The sequence below is a fragment of the Orussus abietinus genome, unplaced genomic scaffold (assembly GCF_000612105.2).
Source record: "Orussus abietinus isolate OABI.00-Male unplaced genomic scaffold, Oabi_2.0 scaffold195, whole genome shotgun sequence".
NCBI classification, from domain to species: Eukaryota; Metazoa; Arthropoda; class Insecta; order Hymenoptera; family Orussidae; genus Orussus; species Orussus abietinus.
In genome coordinates, this window is record NW_019394374.1 from 115,056 (window position 1) to 139,366 (window position 24,311).

Sequence of the window (24,311 nt, forward strand, 5' to 3'; positions counted from 1 at the left end):
ATATTTTAAATATATTCCAGACTAAAAATTGAATTTAGCAGATGTCAAAGAAACTCCATTAAGTTATATCAAATATCGGTCCGACCCGAAACGCATTTTTTCATTGACTCATCTCATGGGCAACCACGTAAGGAAAGAAATGCAAACTCGTTCAAAGAGATTCGAGTCCCGGAGGAATTTCAGGTCTATCAGCTGATCTCTCGGGATCAGTCCAGAATCGTTTCCTCGGACCTCAGTCGCCGTTCGAATGCACCGCTCGTCTTGAGTGACAGGGAACCATTGATATTCAGCCCAGCGTCGCGAATTTCATTTATATGCAAACTCTCTCCTTTCTCCTGCTTATTTACGCGGGGCCTGGGGCTTTGTTTCCCCTTTTCGGCACCGTGGAGAAGCGACGCCCCTGGTACCTCCTTGGACACTTCGACGTCTCCTCGACAAACACTTCCGCGTCCCGATTTTCAAGAAGAAATATCTGCCTCTACTTGCAAACTATTGTCTCGAATTTTATATTCAAAATATTAGAGGGAGATTTCCTTCCCGCAAATTAAAATATTTTTTATTATACTCATCTTGACTTCTTTTTGGAGTAAAACATCTTATGGCATGGTGATACATATAAGTTTACGTATTATGAAACTCCCGTTTCGGGAAGTGAAACGGTTTTGTTTTACAATTAATTACAACTTACGTTTATTTCTTCGCCACATTTCTTGAAAAAAGGGAAAAAGAATTCGTACTGAAACCGGAAACCATTTAGCGGTGGTTCGCGCGACTGGAGGCTACCTCCTGTCGAGGGTGGCTTAGGGTTGAGTTTCGAACCGTGTCGAAGGCGCGAGAAAGCCCGCGAGGCCCGCAATCGCTCCTTAATTAAGGCCGGCGATAACGTCGGCCGACGGCGGGCCTCGCAAGTACCGCGCCGACGCCAGGCGTCGTTACGGGACGCCGTGTGTCACTCGACGAGGCGCACTTAACGTAACATCCCCGACGCGGTCCCGAGGGTAGCGCGCGTGTAACGAAGGTCGTAATGTCCCCGTAAGCCGCCTCGTTAGGCGCGCATTAATTGAGAGTTAAACTCCGCCGGCGGGTCACGACGCGTCTGAAAGCGGCCCCCGACGCGAAAGGCGTCAAAAAGTGCGTCAATAATGAAATAAACTAGTGAATAAAATTAATTGGAACACGGGGATCCGCCCGGGTGAGTTTCGGTGGGTGCACCTTTACGAGCCCTCGGCGGTGGGCGTCGCTTTTACGGTCCGACGCCGCTCGTGGCGCCGCGAGCGGGGCTTAAGGCTAACGCGGTAATCCATTTTGCCGAGACGCGGAGACCATTCTCCACTCCGGGGCTTCTCACCCGGGAATAGGGAGTTACCCGGCGAGATAGAGGCGAGCTACGACTGGGGGAATATGGTTCCTTCGCGAACTCGCTTTTCCGGAAATATGGCCGAGATAGGACCGTCGGCTACGATCCTAAGGGGCTCGAAAGTATCCAGGTGGCGAAACCGCCGCACGATCGCAGCGCCGCGCGGAAGGTACCATGTATACACATCCGTGTTCGCGGCGCAAGATCGAGAAGAGTTTCTATCTATGGCGATGCCAAGTAATCCGGCAATCCGAATTAAGGTCGATTAACACCCGACCAACCCATATTCGTTGCGTATCCGTTCCGATCAATCCGGTAATATCGGTACCATGGTTTCTAATGGAAACGTTTCCACTTTTCCATATTTGTGCCGTCCGGTCACGTTCTGAAGCTGCCGGAAGAAAATGTACAATAAATCAATATTTTGCAAATTAAAAATAAATTAATATGAGGTTTAATAATAGAGTGTACCCGATGATATGCAGTATTTTGTATTATAAGGATTCGAAGTGTCTACGTGGCAGAAGCACTGCTCGTTAAATGCGACGGATACATCTTCATTCATCACCTATAAGGCCGAGAAGAGCGACTCCCCGTCAACGCCTTGAATTATCCGGCAAACTAGGTTGACGGAATTTTGAACGCCCACCTTTCAGGCCTGAAGGCTAAAAAATGGCAAGCTCCTCGTAAAAATGTTCGGCCCCTATTCGGGTGGGCGTTGAAATGAAGGAAGCGTAGGCGCGAGTGACTTAGCGGCTCGTGAAAAGGGCTGGCACGCAAAGTACGCGGGCGAGGGCGGAAAAGTTGCTCCTTCGGTTGGGAAAAAGCGCCGAGGAAAAGGAAAAGTTGACAACACCGACCGGCACGTGTCCTACGTGCGAAACCCGCCTTCCTTCGTACCCCGTCTTCGTCCCGGTTTCCCAGCAGCCCTGCAAATTGCATGCATCTACCGTCAAAGCTGTCGCCGAGGGTGGCAGGCGCCCCGAGGGAGAGGTATCGACCTCGGTTCCTCAAGGCGATTCGGAGCACCCTTTTCACCACGACGGTTTACCGATATTACAGTTTCCCTCCGTTTCCGAAGAGTAGCGTAACGAGCCGATCGAAAAACGCCGACCCACGCGTGTCTGCATCAGAGGGAAGCATCGAGTCGGTCAACTCGTTGCAATTATGCAACCTTCGGGGTCAACGACCGTTTTTTTTTTAATTCAGGGCACGAACTTCTTTCTTTTTTATCACAGTACGCAAACTGTACAGGTTTCGTGTACAAGGATGGGGAAATGCATGCCATCGAGGGCCAACGACCCTTCTTACCCTTTGGCCCCCTTAGGGGTGCACTTACCGCTGGGGGTGGTTCGCCGAACGAGCGGCGAACTCACCCCGGTTCGGCGAAGTCCGAGGATCGATCGAACTTGTACCGCAGGGTATAGGCGATTCCTATCCACTCTCTGTACGGCTACGAGCCATAATACGTCCGCACTACCCTGCTCCAAGCAGTACTCCATTTTGCAATTCCGACTCGTGGCTCGGTTACCTCCCATAAATAAGGGGCTTCTTTCCCGGTGCAACGTTTCCGACGTTGCGGTCCCGGAGCTCTGGCGACTCGTCGAAGACGCCATTTCCGCGAGACTTCGATAGTTGGTTTGTTACCCCGCAGAGTTTTCGGTGCCAATATCATCGCGGGGTCAATCCCCCCAGCCTGCATCGTCGTCTTTTCATCTATTCTCCGACGTTCCCGAGAGCAGTCTCGCGCACGAGGATTCCGGAGACAGAGAGAGAACGGTACATGTATATATACGTTTATATATGTGTATATACATATATAATAGATACAGAGAGCGACAGAGAATTCAGTCAATAAGACCGTAGGGGCCGCTGTCCCCCACCAATCGGTTTGCGGCATTTCGTATCGAATTCCATTGGCGATCTCGCCGAATATACTCCGAATGCCCGTCGGCGTCCACCCGGGCCCTGGGACGTTCGGTCGACTTCAATTGGCGAATATAAACTTCCGAATCCTTGCCGAGAACGTCCCGGCGTCTCCTCGGGGTGGGAATCCCACCCACCACTCACCCGGCGGTCGTCTCTGACTTTGCCTCCTTGGGTAAACAAGTTGTTCCGCTCCACGATCGACATGTCAAACCCACCTCCAGCCTTTATCTCCTCGATTAGAAGAAACTACCTCCTTGCATTTCCCCAAAGAGCATCCGAGCATCCCCCTCGAGGAGTTCCCCCGCTCGGTCGTCGAGGGCGCGCCAGACGGGGAAACTTTGGAATTTTCTCTGCTGTGTCTTCTCCTTGCTCTGGGTTTATTAAACCCCGGAGCAGGGTAGGGAAAAAGTTTTGGAAGGAAGAAGAGGGTGCGTGTACGCTCTCAGTGGGATTGAAAACCCCCTTTACATTGGGGTAACGCTCGAACCAAATTATACAATTATTGATATGATTTTGGAAGGTAGAATAAGAATTTATATAGGAATATGTACATACGAGTGCGTACATTTGTATTCATGCCATATATATTCATGCAGACATAAATACACCCGTATACTCAACCACGGTAAATCTCTCCACTCGATGTTTCGGCATGACTCATAATTAATACATTCCTCGAGTACGTGTCGAATTTTGCAGAGACCCCATTGAAAGCGCTGCAGAGAAAAGAGGACAATCGGTGCAGCCTAACGAACCTTATTTAATAACGGTGCTTTGATTGCATCCAAAACGAAAAGCTAAAACCGAAACTGGGCGAGACGAGCGACATTTCCATCACAGGAGACCGGTCCACCCCGAGCTTTGCCCCCGTCGACCCAGAAACCGAATAGCGTTCGTCGAATTTTAGTTTCCCCTTCCACAAAGTGCATCCTTCGTAGACGAGCCGGAGCCTGAAAGGGTAATAAGCCCTTTTTTTATCAGGCCGGCGCCAGACCGGTAGGGGAAGCGTTACGTCCCTCCCCCAGGGGGCTCGCGCCCCACGCCGCTGTAAATCATCCCCGCGGAGCCGCGGCTCGCGAGCCGCCGGTGTGCCAGATTTTATTTCGGCGGCGCCCGTGGAAGGGTCGACTGTTACAATCACGAAATTCGGTAATAACGGAACGGCAGAGGGGGCCCACGTAGCGCGGAGCGAGGGAGAAGTCCGAGGCACGACCCCGCAGGAGCGAGAGAGAAGACCGAGCGGCACCACTGCAGCGCGCCGCTCCCCAGTAGTAGAGGCACGCGATGGTACGGCGAGGCGTGACGTCACCGGCCGCGACCGAGCGGGGTCGAAGGCGGCCGAGAACGCCCGAAGCCCCGCGCCCGGAGCCGCTACAGCTCAGTCTTTCGCCGACCGCCGGAGGCTCGCGACCGGCTCCGTCCGCCTCCGCGCCGATCGCGACGTCGACCGCCGAATGACGAGCCAAGCGCTCCTCAATGATAACCGCTAATCGCGTCGATGCTCCCTCGAGGCGAATGCATTCGCTTGGCGCGAGAGAGAGCTTAGATCGGACCGCCGGGGCGCGCGCAAGCCCGAGAGAGACGCCAGATCGACTGCGCCGTGAATAGGCCGAGCGAGGGCGAGAGAGAGAAAGAGGGACACGAGAAAAGGGAACGAGAGCTGAGCGCGAGTTATCGAGCGCGCTAGCCGCGCGCGACTCGGACCATGAATAATAATCCCAGTGTCGTGGAAGTCGAGTTGATGCCGCTGCCCGCGGAGATTCGCAGCGCCGGCAGCTGACTGTAAGTCTCCCAGTGACGATACCCCCACCAACCTGAGCGAACCCTGCGCGAGTTGGGGCGGCCTTCTCGCGGGCTGCGCGACACCCCCGTGAATCCTAACCTCCGTAGCTCGACGAGTCCCAGAACCGAATTCGCGTTTTGTTTGATAACTCTCTTAATCCTATGAAATAATCTCGCTAATCCGTGCATTCGCGTAACCTCGGAACCTTCGTTACCCAATAACCAAAAACTCACGGTACCTCGATCCCATATGTCGTGACAATTTGTAATAAAACCAGTATACCCCTGTCGCCTGTAAATACTCATCAACATGATGAATAATACTCGTTCTTCACAAGATGATATTTTAACAAAACAATAAGGAACATTTAAAAACGAATATCATTGATAAGACTTTTTCTCGATTAACTAGGGACTCGGGATGTTCCCTGAGCAGGGCCGACGCCATATTGGAAGACGACGCATGGTGAGAGACTATGATTTAAAGAATTTCGCGAAGAGTCATATTGGAGCCCTTTAAGGAGACCGCGGTCGAATAGAGTCTTTGAGGGCGCAGCGAACAAGATGGCGCTGCACTCATAGCGTGCTTCCGCGTAGACGGCCCTCTTTTAATTCCGTCTGTAATCGGAGATCGTCCACGGGAGCTTCGACATCGGCGGGCTTCCAGCGAGTCGTTGGTGCTTATGCTCGTAATCCGATCGCGTTCGCTCTTTAATTGGAGAGCTTGTAAGGGCGCCTTGCGATTCCACGGCGCCGCCACTTGAGAATCTCTCGTATCCGCCGGATATTAATCTCCCATCCCCCGCGATACTCGTTAAGCCGACTTTTTAACCGGTCAAGCTCGCCAAGACGATAAACTCTCATCCCTACTCGAAGCCGGTGCAACGAACTGCCCGATACTTCGTCACGTAAATATGTACGATATAAAGACAGTCCATTAAACGAGAAAATTGCGTTAAGTCAAAAGAAACTCGACGGAATAATTATTTCTTATATTTCTCGTCCTCTGGAAGTAGAGCTTGAAAGGCTTTGCAAGGCTTTAAAAGAACATGGGAGGTGATACAGAAATGTCGCAAGGTTAACTTCGAAGGTCTCAGGATTCCCTTTTAGGGTACTCTTAAACAAACGATTGCGTCAATTCCTCGGATTAATTGGTAATTAATCGTTAAGCTGGGGATCTTCTCGTCACAATTTACGGGGAGGGTGCAACGGCGAGGCATTATTTACGGCATGCCTGATTAGAGCCTTTTTTCTCTTTATCACGATTCTCCTCGTCTGCTTCCATTAAGCCCCCTTTTCTGTTTCTTTTCCTTCCGGCACTTCTCGTTTTCATAATCGCGTCTCGCTCTTCGTCTCCCTTCCGGCTGCGAATTAGCGGGCGCGGTTCAAAGGCGGCGAATCCTTCGGAAATGTATCTCTAATGCCCGGGTTTTCTCTAGGCTACGGATCAAAGGAGCGACGTTTAATTCACTAAAATTGGTCAGCTCGATTAACTTCTTTTTTCTGCCTCTCGGCGCAACATCCGGCCTTCCGTATCTCCGACGTGGAGAGGCTCGAAAATATCGTACAAGTGAATCCGCGCGCGGATCCCCAAGGGCCTCTTAGACCATAGTCAAGGTGGGGCCTGAGTGCATCCACCGGGATATTTTCGTCGGAAAGTCAAGCAAAAAGTGCGTGAGCATGCTCGAAATTCCTTACGTCGCCAACGGCAGGATCCGGGAGAAAAACACACGCTAATAGGAACGTGGGAGGACAATGTCCCACGGTGGTGGTGAGGACCACCTTTGAACGCGGTTTAGAACCTCGTCATTCATGTTCTTCCCACTGAAGAGCGTAATAAATGGAAGTTTATTACATGCGAATCTTGTATTAATGTTGAATAAAAGAGTCACCACAAACCTACTAAGATTTCAAATCTGCATTTATGAGAGAGTCCTTGAAACCGGTGGGAGGCGCGGCAGAATCCGCCAGAGAATCACGAGGATGTGGAATTCCTGCGAAGGGAGGACTCGAAAGGAATCTCGTCCGCTTTATTTATCGCACAGGCTGAGGAATAAATTTTCCACGGTCTAAGGAAAATCGCGAGGTCCTTTGCCGGGGTGTCCTTATCCAGGAGAAATGGAATGGAATCCCAAGGAAGCAGCTCGGCCCTGTATATTTCACGGGCTCAAGAAAGCCTGGAGGAGCGACATACCTTGCGACGTACACATTTTGCATGTTCTACGTACTCTACGTGTTCTACGTACGCGGCATATCCCGCGTCACCTGGAACGTTGAGAAATTATGGAGAACCCGAAACGAAGGACGTCGAGTTCCATTGCCGGGAACACGCACGCCCGGGATCACCGTAAATCCTGGAAATGGAGTCGAACCTTTATATCCGCCATCTTGGTCCTGGAGAGTCCCGAAAGGATTCGGCCTAGTCACTGTGCTGGATCCTCATGAGAGCAAAAGTTGGCCTTGCGAGATAATCCATGCTGACTCGGCAAGATTCTTCGCCTTTCTTTTCAGTCAGTCCATGGGTCCAGGACCATTTCGGTATATTCTGGGGCCGATCCTAGAATTGCTCCTGCAACTGGACAACTGCACCAGCGGGGATCGCGCGGAGTTCCTCGGAGAGAAAAGTTTGATACGACTCCAAGAGCAGGAAAAGAGCGGAAGAAATCCGGGGAAGATGAAGCAGTAAACAAGGGACTGCTTTTAGATGCCTACTTGGTCCTGGCAGAGGACCTCGTTTCGCATAGAAAGCGCCGGGACGAATCCGAGACCCGCTCGTGCATTTCATGCCTTCGTGGCGAATCGCGGAAACTCGGAGCTTTCTTTTGGAACCAATGGCTCCATGGAGGGGAAACTTGAAGATTTCTGCGACAAAGTTGCGTGGCAAAGTCTTTGCGAAGACTATACTCCTTGGCAAATCCTCGCTGAGAATTCGTTCCCTCTCTCGGTCCCGATCGCAGGATCCAACGAAACACGAGCTTTCTTTCGAGGAAGATGGATTCTCGTACATTGAGAGCTGGTTTTTGGACGGGTAACTCCTTCCTGCAGGCAGCGCACCGCGATGTATATCTGAAAATGCCCACGGATGGGAGAAAGAGGATCGGTCGATGGATCTGAATCCTCGAATTTATCGCGATAAGACTCCGCGAAGGACGAGCTCGTTACGGCTCTCCAGCTGCCAGGAAACTTCCTCATGTCGAAGGAAATCATGTAGAAGGAGAGCTGGACGTACCCTCGGATCCCTAACTATCTCGATATGATTCAACCCAGCGGGGTCGCGTTTTATCGCACAAGTTAGATTAAAGTCGCACCGTCTTGGAAGGTGGGGGCTGAAGAAGAAGATCATAAAGCTCAGGGGACACGACGAGCTTCCGGGCCGGAGAAAGGTCGCCGATAAACTTGTCGGTTGGAACAAGGCCTCGTTTCTGAACGCCTCTTCCTTGGTTGTCGAGGTTTCCTTCTCTTGGCCGCTATTTTGCTCCTGATTGCCAATTAAAAACGCTCTTTACTCCGGTGCGGACGCTGCCTCTTCTTTATTTCCGAGCTTGCACCTCGGATCACTGCTCCGACTCTACGATTTTCCCGATGCCAAAGGAACGTCGACTACTTCAACGAGGCGTTTCTTTTTATTTGGAACACGGAAACAGGGGAATCACGCTTAGACGGCTCGGAACGATTGAATTATTACTACTTCGCTGGCGATAAGATAAAAATAAACCGTAGATATATTTGGATCAAGGAGAAAAATTCTACAATAAAGTTCCTGGCCTCTTTTCATTTGGCCGACGTTCTTCTTCCTGTCGAAAAACCAAATTTAGGGAAGAATGAAAATTGAATTGAATTAAGTTAACGGCCATGGAGATCGAGCGGTCTTAAAGAAAATTTGTCATTCCTTCTGTACACTTCGCTTGAGGGAGGAAGAGGAATTCCCGAAATGCGGGAACTGTAACGTCGAACTAGCTAAAGTTAATTATCGCCCAAGTCCCCTCTCCGCGCCAATGGGGGTGCCCCTTGTGACTCGACGGACTCGCGCGCGGAGCGCCAGTTAAGACGCCAACGGCGTCGCCGCTTCGGGGGCACTGGGGGCCGGCTGGGGGCCGCGGCCGGAGGGGCGTCCCGAGTGCGTATTGATCGACCGGCCGTCCCGACGCCACCGACGGCGCACCGTCGGGACGTTCGCCTACTCTGCGGGACCGTAATCCTCGGGCCGGGTTAAGATCGTATCTGAGATTTTCTTTTTATATTTTTCTAGAATATTAATGAATAGTACACGTTATTCGTATTCAATGTCTTTGCGAAAAATTCCGGCGCTATTATTAACCCTTTGCACTCGAAGACTTTGCCATTCCAGTTGTCAGGGGCGATTGACAAGGAAGGTATCCCACGTCGATTTCTCCGATTTGATTTCTTTTATAATATGTTATAGTAGACTAAAAACTAAGCGACACGTATTTTTTTTTATCTGCCATTAAACACTTTAAGGGAGTGAAACCACTATCCAAAGTAAGGCCTGTGAGTGGTGGCTCACTTCTTAATTTTTTTTTTTTAATTGAGGAAATTATGTTTTTCATTTCTTCCTATGAGAAAGCTTTTCCAGGTGGATTGGTTAAAAAATATTATGTTCTTGTGGGTGACACTGCCAAATCGCCCCTTCACATGCCTTACTTTGGATGATGGTTTTACCCCGTTAAAGTGTTTAGTGACAGATTAAAAAAAATACGTGTCGCTTAGTTTTTAGTCTACTATAACATATTATAAAAGAAATCAAATCGGGGAGATCGACCTGTGATACCTTCCTTGTAAGAGTCGCCTCTCGAGTGCAAAGGGTTAAGGAGTGAGCGAAATGGCAACGCGTTTCGGTATTAGTGAGATACTTTATAGATTTCAAAAGAAAAGCAGGTTTCAGAAGCCCCGCTTCGAGAATTGATGAAAAAAATGTTTTCAATCGTTTCCCGTTTTTTCTTTCGCTAATAAAAATATTCAATCTTTGTTTGAAAAGTGCCTACGCTGCTGATGGAGCTATAGTTTTCTCTCTCCCGCTTCCAATAGAGTAATCGGATCGAGACGTTTCATTTTTCACTTTTGCGGGAAGGCATTCCCCGGGTCCCGAAAACAAACCCCCGTGGTCTCCTCACTTGGGGGTCTCTCAAATCGGTGGTCTAGATCGCTTCTTTCCTTACCTTTTTCAATAAAAAAGTTCAATGTCTTCTTGAAAAACGCCCCGCCACCCTGCAGTAAGCGGAACGACGTTAAACTTTTCACTTTTGCGGTGGGGCGCTCACGAAAACAATCTTCAGTAGTCTCCTCACTCGGGGAATATTCACGATCCCATCGATGTTCGGGATCGCTTTTTTTGTTTCCTTCTTTAATAAAAATATGTAATGTCTTTGTAAAAATTCCCTACTCTCCCGTCTTGGAGTAAACAAACCTACGTTTCCATTTTTGCTTTGCAACGAAGTATTCTCACGTTTCCGGCGACAATTTTGTAGAATCCCCTTGATCAATGCGTAAAATTGCTTTTCTAGATTCCATTTTCAATCAAAATATTTAATGTCGTTCTGAAAAAAGAACATTCTGCTCTCCTAGAGTAAACGGAACGAAATGCACCTTTCCATTTTTGCGGTGGGGCATTGACGTGTTCTCCGTACGATCTTTTCGCTTAAAGATGATCGATGCCTGGGATCACATTTTTCATTTCCATTTTCTATACAAATATTCTCTCAAAAAATGATCATCCTGCCCTCCTGAAGTAAACAAATCGAAATGTACGTTTCCACTATTGTAGTGTGGCTTTCATGTGTTCTCGAAAACAACCCTCTAGGATGGCCTGGTGCGGAAGAGTCTTCTGGTCGATGTCGCCCGGAAGTTCCGAGAGCCAGGCCGGAACCGTCCCGCAACCGGTCCGGAACCGCCCGGAAGGATCGATCGGCCTCTCGTTCCCGCGAACTCACGCTTTACCACCTGGCGAGCTTCCAGCGCGAGTCGTTAACGGACTGCAACGCTTTGCATAAGACCGCCCTTTTAACGCCGATCGAGCATTTCGGTGCAATGAGAAGAAAGAAACAAAACGTGACTCCTAATCCACAAGAACCGTATTTTCCTATCTAATCTACAGAATCGTCAAAAAAGAACACGGTGAACCTCCGACCACCCAATGGAATTTTCTTCGAAACTTCCGAAAAATCTGCAAACACGATATTGCGAACTCGAAATCCGCGGTAGTGAAACGAATTCGTTTGTGGGGAACTTGTTGAATGGACCACCCGGCATTTAAACGTCAGTGGCTTTTTTGTCGCTTTTGATGGATTTTGAGGTAAAAACTTGAGGTCGAATTGTTTTTCTCGATGGATTGGAGGGCCAGGAGGTACCAAAAATTTGGTTTTTGATTACTGATAGAAACGATCGCAGATTTGCATCTAAACGAGGATTTAGTGGGAAGGGCGTCTCGAGGTGACCTGTCGCCGAGAGACGTGATTAAGGTCGGCGATTGCTGGAAGGTCGTCTTCTTGTCTCCTGGTCTCAAACAGGTGTCGTGGCGTTAGAGGAGACTCTGGTATGCTAATGCTCGCGCGATCGTCGATACAACTTCGGATTCGGTCCCTGGAATGCGGTCCAGCGACTTGCAGGTGCAAGTGCTCGACACATTTAACAAACTTGAGAATCTATTTCACGTAATTTTACATCAAATATTCCTACGGCGAATCAAAGTTAATCCGTTCTTACGAACCCCCTTGATACAAATTATCGATCTCGATACACGTATCTTGAATTGTTTCCAATTTATGCACTCGCCAGCACGGATGTGGTCGGTGACGACGAAAAAGTGGGAAATATTAACCGAGAATCCGGTTTTTGGAAATTCCTTGAAAGAATATCCTTTTAAAAGGATGCCAGGACCTTCATCGATTTTCATCGCGGAGGAGGTCTCGAGGGTGAAGTTTAGAGCCGGCCGGGGATCCGAAAGCGGGTTGGCCATTTTCATCGTAATTTGTTCCCAGAAAGCCTTTCTCGACTCGTGCGCGGAATTCTCCAGCCAGGAAGTACCAGGACTACATGTGAAGAAAAGGCGAGAAAAGATTAAGGTGGTGACCTTAATCTTTTCTCGCCTTTTCTTTCAGAAGGTGTCCTCCATAAAACCGAGGCGAATCCTTGACTCGTTCTTCCATTAGCCCTCGACCTCGGCGAAGCGTTCGAGGCAATTTGGAAAAAACTAAAATCGAACCACCCTCTGACCTCGAAGTTCTTCGATCTGTCCCTGACAATCCCAGGACTTGAAGAGACCTAAAAGAGACCTAAGGATATCAAGAATATATTTAGAACATGATAAAATAACAGGAATTGATTGACGTAAGACGGTTCGACTGCATTAAAAAATCGCACTCAGGAACTCGATAACCTTTTGCAGAACGCGACGAAGCGAGGCTCATGGACTGGAAACAACCATTTCCTCCCGAAGTGAAATACATATTAATGATAATAATTCTAAAAGGAAGCGTTGCAATGATTCAGAAAATGAGATAAAAATGTGAATCTTGTAATTCTTTTTTATTCAGAAAAGAGAGCGAAATTGGTTAATCGGGTGACTCGAAAACGGAACTCTTCTAACCAAGGGAATTTCATTGCATCTCAGATCGGTACTCGGTACTCGCCGTTCAACCAGCTGCGAAGTATAGAAACCAGCTGGCAAATTGGAAACAGCTGAGCGCTCTCTTCGGGACTCATTTCGCCTCCGAGCCGAAATTCGTCGAACATCTGTCTGGCCGAAGTTCGTGGAATTACGGGGGTGTATTTTATTAAAGAAAGTTGAAAGTCGATTTTCCAAGCAGAGGCGCTTAGAGCTCTCGCCCCACTGCTGGCTTTAATGGAAGGAAAGAGGGAAAAAGCTCGTCGGAAAGTCGGTAATCCAATGGCCGGTGTATCGCTCGAAAGGAACGAGACTTCTCGTGTTCTCGAGGCTCGAAAACGCGATCAACCGGAGGCCCTTGGCACGCCTTGCCGGAATTAGCCACTAAACCGTCCAACTAATCCCTCAATTACCCCATACCAACGATACTAAAATCCACCGATCGCTCTTTCCAACGATGGACTTCCTATCGGGATCGAAAACGACGCGGAATGAGGAACGACTCGCCGGTCGATCATCGATAAATGGCAGCGCGATTGTGCTATCGGATCGCTCGCAGCACCGATCGTCGGAAAATCTAAAAGTGACAAAAAACCGCAGCCCCCAGTCGAGAATAATAACGAACAGATGACTAAATTAAAAATGTAACGTCACACGTTCTAGCGTGACGGTCGATCTCGTTGCAAATAATTCGCTATTAATATGCCACCAGTGAAGTTATCCGATATCGTTTCTACCCTCGCGTAAATACACCATCAAATTAGTAATAATATTGATATAATAATAAAGAGAGGAATAATATTACAATCTCGTGCCGGTGTTTCGTTACTGGAAATAGATTTGGAACACGCGAATGGTAAAATAAGTAAATAAACGATAACGAGCAATGGAGTTGCTTTATTATATGAAGAGGTCGTATCGCGTTTCACAGTGAAAGATTGTCTTAAAATTGAGGACTAATGGTTCGGTTAATTGTCTCGGAAAATGAAAATACGCGGGGAGAAATTCGTAATTTTCTCAGGGAAATCGGAGAACGTCGAAGGGCAACGTTTCGGGAAAAAGCCTGTAACCCTGGTGCACCTGTGATTCAGATACAGCGGCGAGGGTGCGGTGGAGGAATCGACGCTGGTCGACGACACCCTCAACGGAAACCCTCGATCGGGGTCATCCGACCTGGTGAAGCCTCCCCTGGCCGAGCCCTTCGGCCAGATCGACGATCGCACCAAGGGCCATCTCTTCAAGTACGTACGTTTGCGACGTCGTACGCTTTTTTTATCCCAAAAATGGACTCAATGGTCCCAACTCGAACCTCTCGTAATTCTACAACAGAACAAGGTTACCACAGGGAAAATTGCGTCGTTGTGGCGAATTGACATTATTTTCATTTTCTAAATTTCCTGCTAATTAATGTTAGTACAGAATTACTACCAGCAATTGTTCTAAAGCAAACATTGTGCGTGATTGCACTCGAAAATGAAATTTCTCGGTAGCGCAGGTTCGAATTTAATTGGGCAGGTCGATTCGTAGATCGGGTTCACCGTGCAGGAAAATGTCTACATGCAACAGTGTGTGCATAATTAATTGCAGTCGCGATCGATCGTGACAATCGCGGTAATTTTCCACTCGGGGAGACCCGAGGAGAGAAACGGTGAGGCCTCTGTAATAAATCTGAAATTAATTGCTGGGCTTAATTGCCATCATCGGGGGATTATTGAACGCGTTTTCTGGGTTCGATTCTACCGGTATGCGGCTGGCTCGACTTTTGAAAGTTGTTTTTTAGGGGAAAGGAAGGTTGCGAAAATTGATCCTCGGCGACGATCCTCATCTCGGAATTCACTCGACCGGCCTCACTTATTTTAAGCGATTTGCTGGCGAATTCTTTTTTCGATTCATTCAATCCAAACTGCTTGAATCATCACTTTTTCCAGCTTTTCATTCTTGTATTAGATATTGCTTCACTCGCGCATCCGGTGTTACATGAAAATTGATGCTCCTCGAAATTTTGTAAGAATCAGATTAAATTTAATTCCTCTTAATCTACATGCTGGTTATTTTTAGCTGTATCTCTTCAATTAACGTCGAAACTGTTCTACTGAATGTTTGCGATGTAGATGCACGTGTGAAAATAAGTGTACACATATGGCATCAAGATGCATTAAATTGATCAAAAATGAATTTCGCCGATCGATTTTTACCCTTAACAGGACACGGAACTAAGGGAGGTGTCCTGGGATCGGGAGCGCAGAATCGAGCGAATGTTTCATTCACGAGGTGCATTTATCAAAGGAATAATCGGCGATTTTCTCGCGACTAGCGAGCCGACATCAAAGACCCTTTGTAATCTTTGCCTCAGCCAAGTTTAAATGGTTTTGCGCCCGGCAACGGGACTCGTGACTCGCAAAGTCGAGTCGTCGCTGGTCAAAGGAGAGTAGCGTTTTCAGCGTGACTTCCAACCAAACGAGCTCCCGCTCTTTCTTCTTTCTCGCCCTTTTGAAATTCAATCCCGAGTCGCATCCACGAGAAGTTGGAAGAAACCGAATGTTCTCCTCGCTTTTTAAGCCAGCCAACGCCGCGATGCTTCATTCCCGAGAAAATATCTTCAGAAGAAGGCGAGAATGTGATTGAGGGGTGATCACTATAGAAAAAAACCGATCAATCCGGAGATGGATTTCGTGTGAATATTCAGCCTCATACTTGACATTCTCTGATCAGGATCTCCATCGTGTATTTCGATATTTCCTCTGCACGGTGTCCTAAATTTGTGCAAGTTCATCCCCGTGAATATCCTGCGGCATATCTTTATTTCTTTTAATGTATAAGTATACACAAAATGTATACTTATTGATTAAATAAAAATAGTTAACGGTAATGGTAAGTTCTTAGCGACGTTTGACGCCAAGCGCAACGAAGGAAGGCTGCGTTGCAAGTCAATCGATGTCTCGATGTCAAGGGCAGTTAATTCAACGTAATGGCAGGGCAATTTCATTCCAAGGATTTTTGACGGCCTGTTAACGACGAACCTGTACGTTCCCGTGTGTGTAAAATCACGAACCGATATTTTGCCGATATTCCCTTCTCCACCGGGATTGCAACTTCGGTAGCGTAACTGCACACATCCTTCCGTCAATCGAAAAAACCGACATTAACCTGCCCCAAAGACAGAATCCACCCTCGGTTCCCTCGAATTCCGTCAATCAAAGTGATCCCCGACAAGGCCAGGCACTTCGCCCGAAGAAACGGGGGAAATAATCGCAATGTCTTTTTCTACCATCCGCGAAGCAACGAACACTACCAAAGATCTCAGGATCTTGCCTTGCGAAACTTACCAAATCGTATTCTGGATCCCTGAAACGGACCATCTTTGAATTTGTGGTACAAGACTATGAGTTTGTGATGAATTAATACCTAATGAAGTCGAAGCTTGGTTGGAGCGGTGTAGAAGGGTCTCGGAAAGATGTAATCTGAGAGAATAGATAACGTTTGAATATTTTTATACAAATACGTTTGTTAAGTTGGGTGTTCATTTTAGTAATACATGTTCCTTTTTTTTCTTATTGAAGGTACTGTGAAAAGGCCGACAACGAGAACACGGAAATGGGAGGTGTGCCGCACGTCGAGGGCGGCCTCAACAGCGAGCTCTACGCGGTTCCGGTGAAGCGTCGCCAGCCGAAGGAGCAAAAGAACGCGTCCTCGCAGCAGAACATCGGAGAAAAACCTCCAACGAATATCGAGGTGGATCCGGTGGACTCGGAGGGCAAAGACGAGAACCTTCCCCCAGGATGGGAGAAACACGAAGGTTGGTGGTCGATAAAAAAGGAATTCCAGTACGAACTTATTCAATGGCCGACGTAGGTCGTGGCACTGTTGTTCGCGTCCTGCGATCCTTGCGAACGCGTCGAATGGTTATCGACGAGGTCCTTTTTCTGCATCCCAATAAAGAATTTTTCAGTCCTCGCGAATGTATCGAATAGTCACCGATGAGGTCCTTTCTTTGCATTCCGATAAGGAATTTTGCGATCCTCATGAATGCGTCGAATAGCCACCGACGAGATCCTTTCTCTGCATCCCGACAAGGAATTTTACGGTCCTCCTGAACGCGTTGAATAGTCACCGACGAGATCTTTTCTCTGCATCCTGATAAGGAATTTTGCGGTCTTCGCGAATGTGTCGAGTAGTCAACGACAAAGACCTTTCTCTGGATTCCGATAAGGAATTTTGCGGTCCTCGCAAACGCGTCGAATGGTCACTGACGAGGTTCTTTTTCTGCTTCCCGATAAAGAATTCCGAGCAACAGGTGACCAAGTTCCCAATGATTTCAGACAACGACGGGCCTTACTATTGGCACATCAAGAGCGGCACCATCCAGAGGGAACCCCCGGAGGCCCCCTTGAATTCGAAAACGGAGTCCCGTAGGAGTCTGGTCAAGGACAACGAGAGCGTAAGTCTTCCTTATCGTGACGGGACGTTGATAGATTTCCTTGGTGGATTTTTAAGTAGAGTCCTGAAGTTTCTTTTTGGTTTCAGATAAATAATTTCCACTCGTTGGGAGGGATGGTGAACACGGTGACCAGGAGCAACACAAGCTCCGCTCTGGACCAGGATCTGGAGAACAAGAGGAAAGAGGAGTTGGCTTTGAAGTGAGTCTCGTCAGGCTTTCGGCTTTCGAGATATTGATTCTAAAGGTTAACCATGGGTTCATTGTATTCCGGGATTATTTTTTCCATCTAGGAGACGAAGTTATCCTGCCAGGGCTGATTCCGAGGGCAGAGACAAGCCTATCAGGTTTGCGGTACGGTCCCTGGGCTGGACGGAAATTGCAGAAGAGGATTTGACTCCGGATAGGAGCAGCAAGGCCGTTAATAAATGCATCGTGGATCTCTCTCTGGGAAGAAACGATCTTTTGGACGTAGTTGGTCGGTGGGGCGATGTAAGTACACGGTGCGTCGGTATTCGAACTCGTAATGATGTTTATGATGCATCATTTTATAGGGCAAAGACCTCTTCATGGATCTGGACGAGGGTGCGCTCAAGCTGATCGACCCTGAAAACCTCACAGTGCTGAACACTCAGCCCATTCACACCTTGAGGGTATGGGGCGTTGGCAGAGATCACGGCCGGTAAGATAACTCTAAAGTTTCTGGATATTTAAGGTAGACCGTTCAACTTTAAGTCGCGCTAATGCCTGATCGAGGCTTCTACCTTAAAGCATTATCGAGAAAAAAAGAGAAGGTCATTAGGTGAAGTTTCTGTGCTAATCTTAGCATTTCTTCTATGTCTGGCTACCTTATGGATCCAACAGCGAGAGGTAACTTTCCATAATCGACGTCTTATGAATCCAGGAAATGTGGGAATTTGACACAGTGGCAAGGTGAATTCCATGGAAACATTGCATACATCTATCGAGTCAAAAGAAAGATATCCAGTTGCAATTAAATATACAATCGAGTCAACGTGCGAGGACACGAGTTCGCCACCGTGACAAATTGCTTTCTTTCCTCGAAGAGCTCTCGATCCCCGAGGACCAATTCGATAGTACCGCTGAAGAAGCCGCATCTCCTTGCGGAACCCCGAGGTCCATTTACGACTAATTAACCGTTATTTCAGGGACTTCGCATACGTAGCAAGGGACAGGACAACGAGGAAGCACATGTGCCACGTCTTCCGTTGCGACATACCGGCACGCACGATCGCCAATACCCTACGCGACATCTGCAAGAAGATCATGATCGAGAGGTCATTGCAGCAGAACCTCGCCAAACCGGTGGACATCAACGGGAGAACGAGTTTGGCAACGAGGCCGACAAATCTGCCGACGGAGCACCGACGGTTCCACAGAAACGGCCAGGCGCTCGTCAGTGAGTATCCCCTTGACAGGAGAAAAACCTGAAGAGGTCCCTGAGGGCCTCAGCGAGCGCACCGTGTGAAGCATCATGGAACCAGATTTCTCCAGGAGTCCGAAACCGGGAAACGAACGCGAAGAATTTGCCGTTAATAGGCTTCGATTTAAAATAAACGCCCTAATTTAATTTTTCTTCCTTCAGCGCAATCTTTCCCGACTCCGATGGAAGAGCCGAAGAAAGTCCTACGAGCTCAGTATCTTGGCTCGATGCAAGTGTCTCAGGCCATGGGCATCGAGATCGTAAACGACGCGATAGACCATCTCGTAACGAACACCCCATCCAATCAGTGGAGGAACGTCAACGTCGCGGTTGCACCCAGCATGATCTCTATACAGACGCCTACAGTAAGTTGAGGACGACCCGGTCCCAAGTATAGAAGCGTTTTGTCAGGAATCTCCTAACAGGGGGAGAAAGGAATCCCTGGAAGAGAATCTCGAGCTCAATGGAATATATTTTTTAGGACGACAAATTGATAGCCGAGTGCCGAGTGCGTTTTCTCTCCTTCCTGGGGATCGGCAGAAACGTCAAGCAATGCGCCTTTATCATGCACACCGCTCAGGATCTCTTCATCGCTCACGCGTTTAACTGCGAGCCCAGCAGCGGTGCCCTTTGCAAGACCATCGAAGCTGCCTGCAAGGTACCATTTATCGACATCTTGGGACAAGCGTTTCCCGGCGAATTAAATTACTCCGTTTACCGTCTGGATTGGGATTCGACTTTCAGTTGCGGTACCAGAAGTGCTTGGACGCCCATCCCCAGGGTTTTCGTAACGCGAGCGGTCTGAACACTCCCAGCGGTCGAGGTCTGGGAGCCACTATCAAATCCCTCGTCGGATCTCTGACCGGCCGGCGAAACAAACAGGGCGAATCCTGAGATGAGGCTCTCTCGCTGCAGGTGAGCAGCACATTGATTCCGGAAGAAGGCGATTATCAAGCAAATCTTTTGCTTCTTCGGGGTTAGGAACTGATCCGGCTCCTTGGGTATCACCTCGTGGATCACCCGGGAACTTTGGCTCATCGATTTCTCTACGTCCACAGGAACTGTGGCCACTACCTGCCGAGCGAGAGGTGATCCGACACAGACATCTGCAATCGCCGCTGACGCTGAAGTATTTCGAAGGATCTCCTCCGAGCGCCTCGCTGAGGTCGCTGCTCTCGCCATCCCTGGACACGAGGCGCATTCAATTGGCCCGCTGGGAGAGCAACCCGTAAGCTCTTCGACGGCGAGCCCGAAGAACCCAGGAAACGCAAACGTAGGCTGCCAGGAGTGGGCGCAGAGTGGAATCCCCCAGAGGATCCCGGCGAGTCAGTGAAGCGCTATATATCGCAGCTATAATGGACTACGCTTAGTGTGTCGATATGTTGTATGTTATATCGCGGTGTCTTCAGTTTCCAAGGGAGAAGGGCCCCCGGAGGTAGCGCCGGCGACGACGCGCCGTCTTCAGAGCCAACCTCCGGGGACCACGTCGAGGTCCTCGGCCGGGTGCGCGTCCTTGATAGACCGAGTGGCCGCACGTTGGACGACCTCCCGGGCGACCTCTCGCGCCACGCGAAGTCTAGGGTGCGGTTCGCGACCTGACCAGGGACCGCGGCCCGTCGCGGTCCCACCTGAACCGTCCTGATCGACCCGACCGTCCCAACCGACCTCCCACGGAGAACCGGATCGGCCGAAACAGTTCGTCGACCTCCATCAGGCAAACGCGTCGATCCGGTCGACCTCAGCAACAGAACGGAAGGCGAGGTCGCGTTCCAGAGGACCGCGCGAGAGGGACCGGGAGTCCCAGTGATAATCCACGAGGCATTCGAGAGAAGCTATAGAGCTTATTATACTTTACACGTGTACTATCGACTGTACAGAGTAGGAGAGAGCGTTCGAGGTCATCGGTGTACACCCCCCACCTACCACCCACCCGCGATACCCACACGTATACATCACACCCCTGCGTACACGTCACACGGTAGAGGGATAGGGAGTTTATTTTTTATGCTGAATAATATAGGAGTGCTTGCGTCGAAGTGATATGACAAATATTAGCGCGACGCCCCCGGCGTCTCGCGAGCGTCGCGACGGCCATTCGTCGGTGTGTTGCTGCGTTGAAGAAACGTGCATCGCGGTGCAGCCTTCCACTTCCGGTGGCGGAAATATATTGCGAGTCACGTAGAGCCTTGAATATTCGACCAGCGTGGTTTTAAGGGCAATTATTTAAGGGACAGTGGCAATTTTTTGCACCCTCGATCGTTACTAATACGATAAAGGAGGGTCAGAATTTCTAGCGCTTTTCGCGCCATTGTGAAATTCTCAGAATCGCGTGGTTTCGTGTAACAATAATTAATAATTGTAATAATTGAATCGGAGTACCTTGGATCGTTCTTCAAGAATATCTACGATTTTGAATAACCATTGTTCTTACGATTATCCGTGATTGCTAACGTTATCACCGACAACGAGTCGTTTCTCTCGATACGGGATACCAGAATCGATCGGCAACGCAGTCTTCGAGAAGCTCTCTTGAATTTATCTGATTTTTCTCAATCGTTCCGAAGGCAAAAGATGGCAGCCATCTAGCGTATTGTAGCGTTCGACAATTTGCGATCGTTTCGCGACGCTCGGCTGGACGCGCAGCACACACACCAACGAATAGCGATATTTGCTACTGTTGCTGGTTGCAGGGAATAGCATAGTAATTATATCCAGAGAGAGGAAGGAGCGGAGGGAAAAAAAAACTCGCACTCGCAGCGCCTAAGTTTGACCACTTGGTGGTCGGCTTCATCATTGCTCGCCCGTTCGTCCTTGCCCATCCGAAGACGTCCTCGTCGTCGTCGTGCAAACCGCTGTAATGGTCGTCCCGGGCACGACCGACCCAACTTCTGACACCCACTTGGCGAACTCAAGACTTCACCCTAACTGGTGAACCACTCTTCGATTTCTTCAGGTTCGAAGCCACCCTCTGCGTTCCAAGTTGCACCTCCGATCGCCTCAAGATTCGCGATCCGAACCTAGCTGGATCGCTCCAAACCTTATTCTCCGATATAGGAACAAACTAAACGAACGACATAGAAATTCTATAGTACATCAAATTTGCTACAGACCCATGGAAGGGCTTTCGTGTACCTCTTCAAGGCCGTTCCTCTAAACTCAGCAATCGATGGGAATTCCCCGCAGAGCTCATTATTCTCGCTTATGGGAATGTAGGATTCTTACCACTTTGTGGTCGTTGTCTGTGTCCTCGACCTCAACATCTATTGTTAGGATTCGGTAGTTCCTGCCAGTTATTGAAGATCTTGAAGATCTCTTACTCGGAGGTGCAACTCGACGCACAGGAGCCCGTTCTTCCGCACATCACGGGCTATTGGATTCCCGGGAACGGGTTTAAGGGACGTTTCCGAAGTAATCAGTGAAGTTACAATGTTCCTAATCGACTAGTAGTCGCCTTAGATGGTCGCCGAGGGCGACCCTCGTAGAGGGGAAGAGGCACACACGTGCACGTCGCCCAGTCCTCTCCTTTGTAGATCGCGAGAGACCTCGGCCTTGAAACTGCGATCCCGAGGAACCAGCGATGGGTCTCGGCGATGATAGACGCGACACGGGAGGGTCGGATCTCGGAGAGGGCAGAAATCGGCCAGAGAAAGGGTTAGGCGGGAAAGGAGAGCAATGGTGCACCGAGACTCGAGTTTCCGATGATTCGCCGTCGTGGTTGATCTCGAAGACGCTCGGCATCGAATCGTCGGCAGCGTCGCGAAGGCCATCGTAGCAGAGATTAAGACAAACTCGCGCGGGACCCAGGATGTTGTTTCTATAGTAAGCTAGCATTTGCAAGAGAATTAAGGAGAGCGACAAGAGAACGAGGAAGCTTGAAAGCGAGAGAATGAGAGAGCGCGAGAGGAGTGTCTGCACGCGTTGAGTCTCTTTAAGGGCCGTTAGAGTGGATTTTCTTTTCCAGAAACTGACTTTCCCGGACGCCAAGTTTGCGCCGATTAGACTCTCCGCCTTTCTCTTTGAAAGGGAAACTTTGGAAGATGGAAGAAGTCAGCCAAGAACCCGGAAATCGATTTCAAGTTGGAAATTCGGACGCGAAGTCGAACTTGTCGTTTTAGGATCTAACTTCTTTTCGGTTTATGCAGTTCTGGTCTTATTTCGATATCTTCTCGCAAGAACTGGCCACTTTGACGAAAGTTGGGCATGTCCGAGGAAAATAGGTGACGGAAGATGTTCTCACCTCTCGTGAAATCGGAAATCAATATCCGCCCTCGTGGCTCCTTAACGAGGGAACCATCGACGCCGCGGATTAGCGGCTGTATAAGTAAATCCGAGATTAATTTATAACGAGGTGTACCGAGCGCGAATGGAGGTGCGAATGAGAGCGAATCAGAAGGTACGAACGCCCTGTGTTGTACATAAGCGCGCGCTGAACCCCCGCCTTCACTATACTTATAAATATTATATATGTATAGCTATTATACATACGTATATGTAGTTACTATATCGTATCGTTATTCCCGCACTTTGCCGCATAGCGCGTTCCGCCGTGGAAAAGCGGAGACTTCAACGCGAGATATCACCGCGCCGCGCCTCGCACCGATCTCCACTTCTTAAGAACTTTCAAGAAAAAAGAAAAAAAAACGCTTCTTCACGATTACTCCATTACCCCCACCTTCTGTACTACCGAGTCCGAGGGTTACACAGGCCGGGGGCGAGTAAACCAAACTGTTTTTGCGACCGAGTCGAATTTCACGTCTTTTCAACTTGAAATTAACGTTTGATGAAAAGGAACGAATGTACCCTCCGCAGTGCGAGATAAATTACAGGTTCAAGCAGGAACTATTAAGCAGTTAAGAAATTAAGTAACCGAGGGGTGTAACGAATTCCAAAGCTAGAGAATTAATTTACCTTGCTCGCCCTCGCGCCGGCAGTAGAGTTTGATCGGGGAAGAAAGGGCCTTGAGGGAGGAAATTCTAAGTGAACATTTCCGAGTACCGTTTTCGAAAATTACAGACAATAGGGAAACGCTGCTCGACGGGCCCTTTTGTCGCGCCTCGAAAGAGCCGTAAAGTGTTATTAATAAAGGAGAAGGAAATAGAAACGAGCGATGAGGCAGACGTTATATGTACATATATTAGACGTGTAACTTAAGAGCGATCCAAGCAAGAGGGCGAAACTGCGAAAGTCCGGCATTTTTTGCGGCCAGAGGACACACGAAACTCACATCGGACACACACGTACACACGGATTATGAGAGGAAAAAAAAATAATAAAAACCGAGCACGCGATCCGCGTGGGGATTCACACGCGCATAGCTTAATTGTCATTCTAGGTGTTGATAAAGTCACCGCGAGTGGTAAGAATTCTAACAAGAGAGTACGGAAGCCCGCATTAACTGATCTAGCATAGCGAACTTACTTATATATTATTACTGTGACATGTAATACTCCTTAAGAAGAGGTGACGATGACGATGATAAAGAAATTCTACCGATACAGATAGGGAAGAGGTTGTTCTGCACAAACACGATGCTTAATAATTATATAGTATTTCGAAAATACTTCGACACGTCTCTTTCCCCTCCCACCGTCGGTCATTCTTCTATTTAACATTTTTTCACATCTAGTCAAAATGTACAATACGTTATTTCATGGCCATAAGATCTATGCACTTCATTTGACGGGGAAAAGGAAAATATAATTTACAATTCTCAAAAATGTTAGACATTTCAATCTTTATCTGT

General features: G+C 48.7%; 1 protein-coding gene across 4 annotated transcripts in view; it reads left to right on the top strand.

Annotated features, from left to right (window-relative positions):
• Positions 1-24,091, top strand: part of LOC105704358 (protein Fe65 homolog) — an 86,201-nt gene extending 62,110 nt beyond the window's left edge. For 2 of the 4 annotated variants that reach the window (XM_012433507.2, XM_012433515.2), the window contains exons 4-15: positions 13,781-13,930; positions 16,250-16,485; positions 17,009-17,127; positions 17,214-17,326; positions 17,418-17,616; positions 17,679-17,806; positions 17,989-17,994; positions 18,294-18,544; positions 18,731-18,933; positions 19,050-19,226; positions 19,313-19,483; positions 19,627-24,091. In XM_012433507.2, coding sequence (XP_012288930.1) covers positions 13,781-13,930; positions 16,250-16,485; positions 17,009-17,127; positions 17,214-17,326; positions 17,418-17,616; positions 17,679-17,806; positions 17,989-17,994; positions 18,294-18,544; positions 18,731-18,933; positions 19,050-19,226; positions 19,313-19,462 — 1,732 coding nt within the window. In that variant the 3' untranslated portion in view covers positions 19,463-19,483; positions 19,627-24,091. The remainder of the gene's footprint in view (positions 1-13,780; positions 13,931-16,249; positions 16,486-17,008; positions 17,128-17,213; positions 17,327-17,417; positions 17,617-17,678; positions 17,807-17,988; positions 17,995-18,293; positions 18,545-18,730; positions 18,934-19,049; positions 19,227-19,312; positions 19,484-19,626) is intronic. The other 2 variants (XM_012433524.2, XM_012433533.2) reach the window with 2 other exon arrangements.
• The last annotated feature ends 220 nt before the right edge of the window (positions 24,092-24,311 follow it).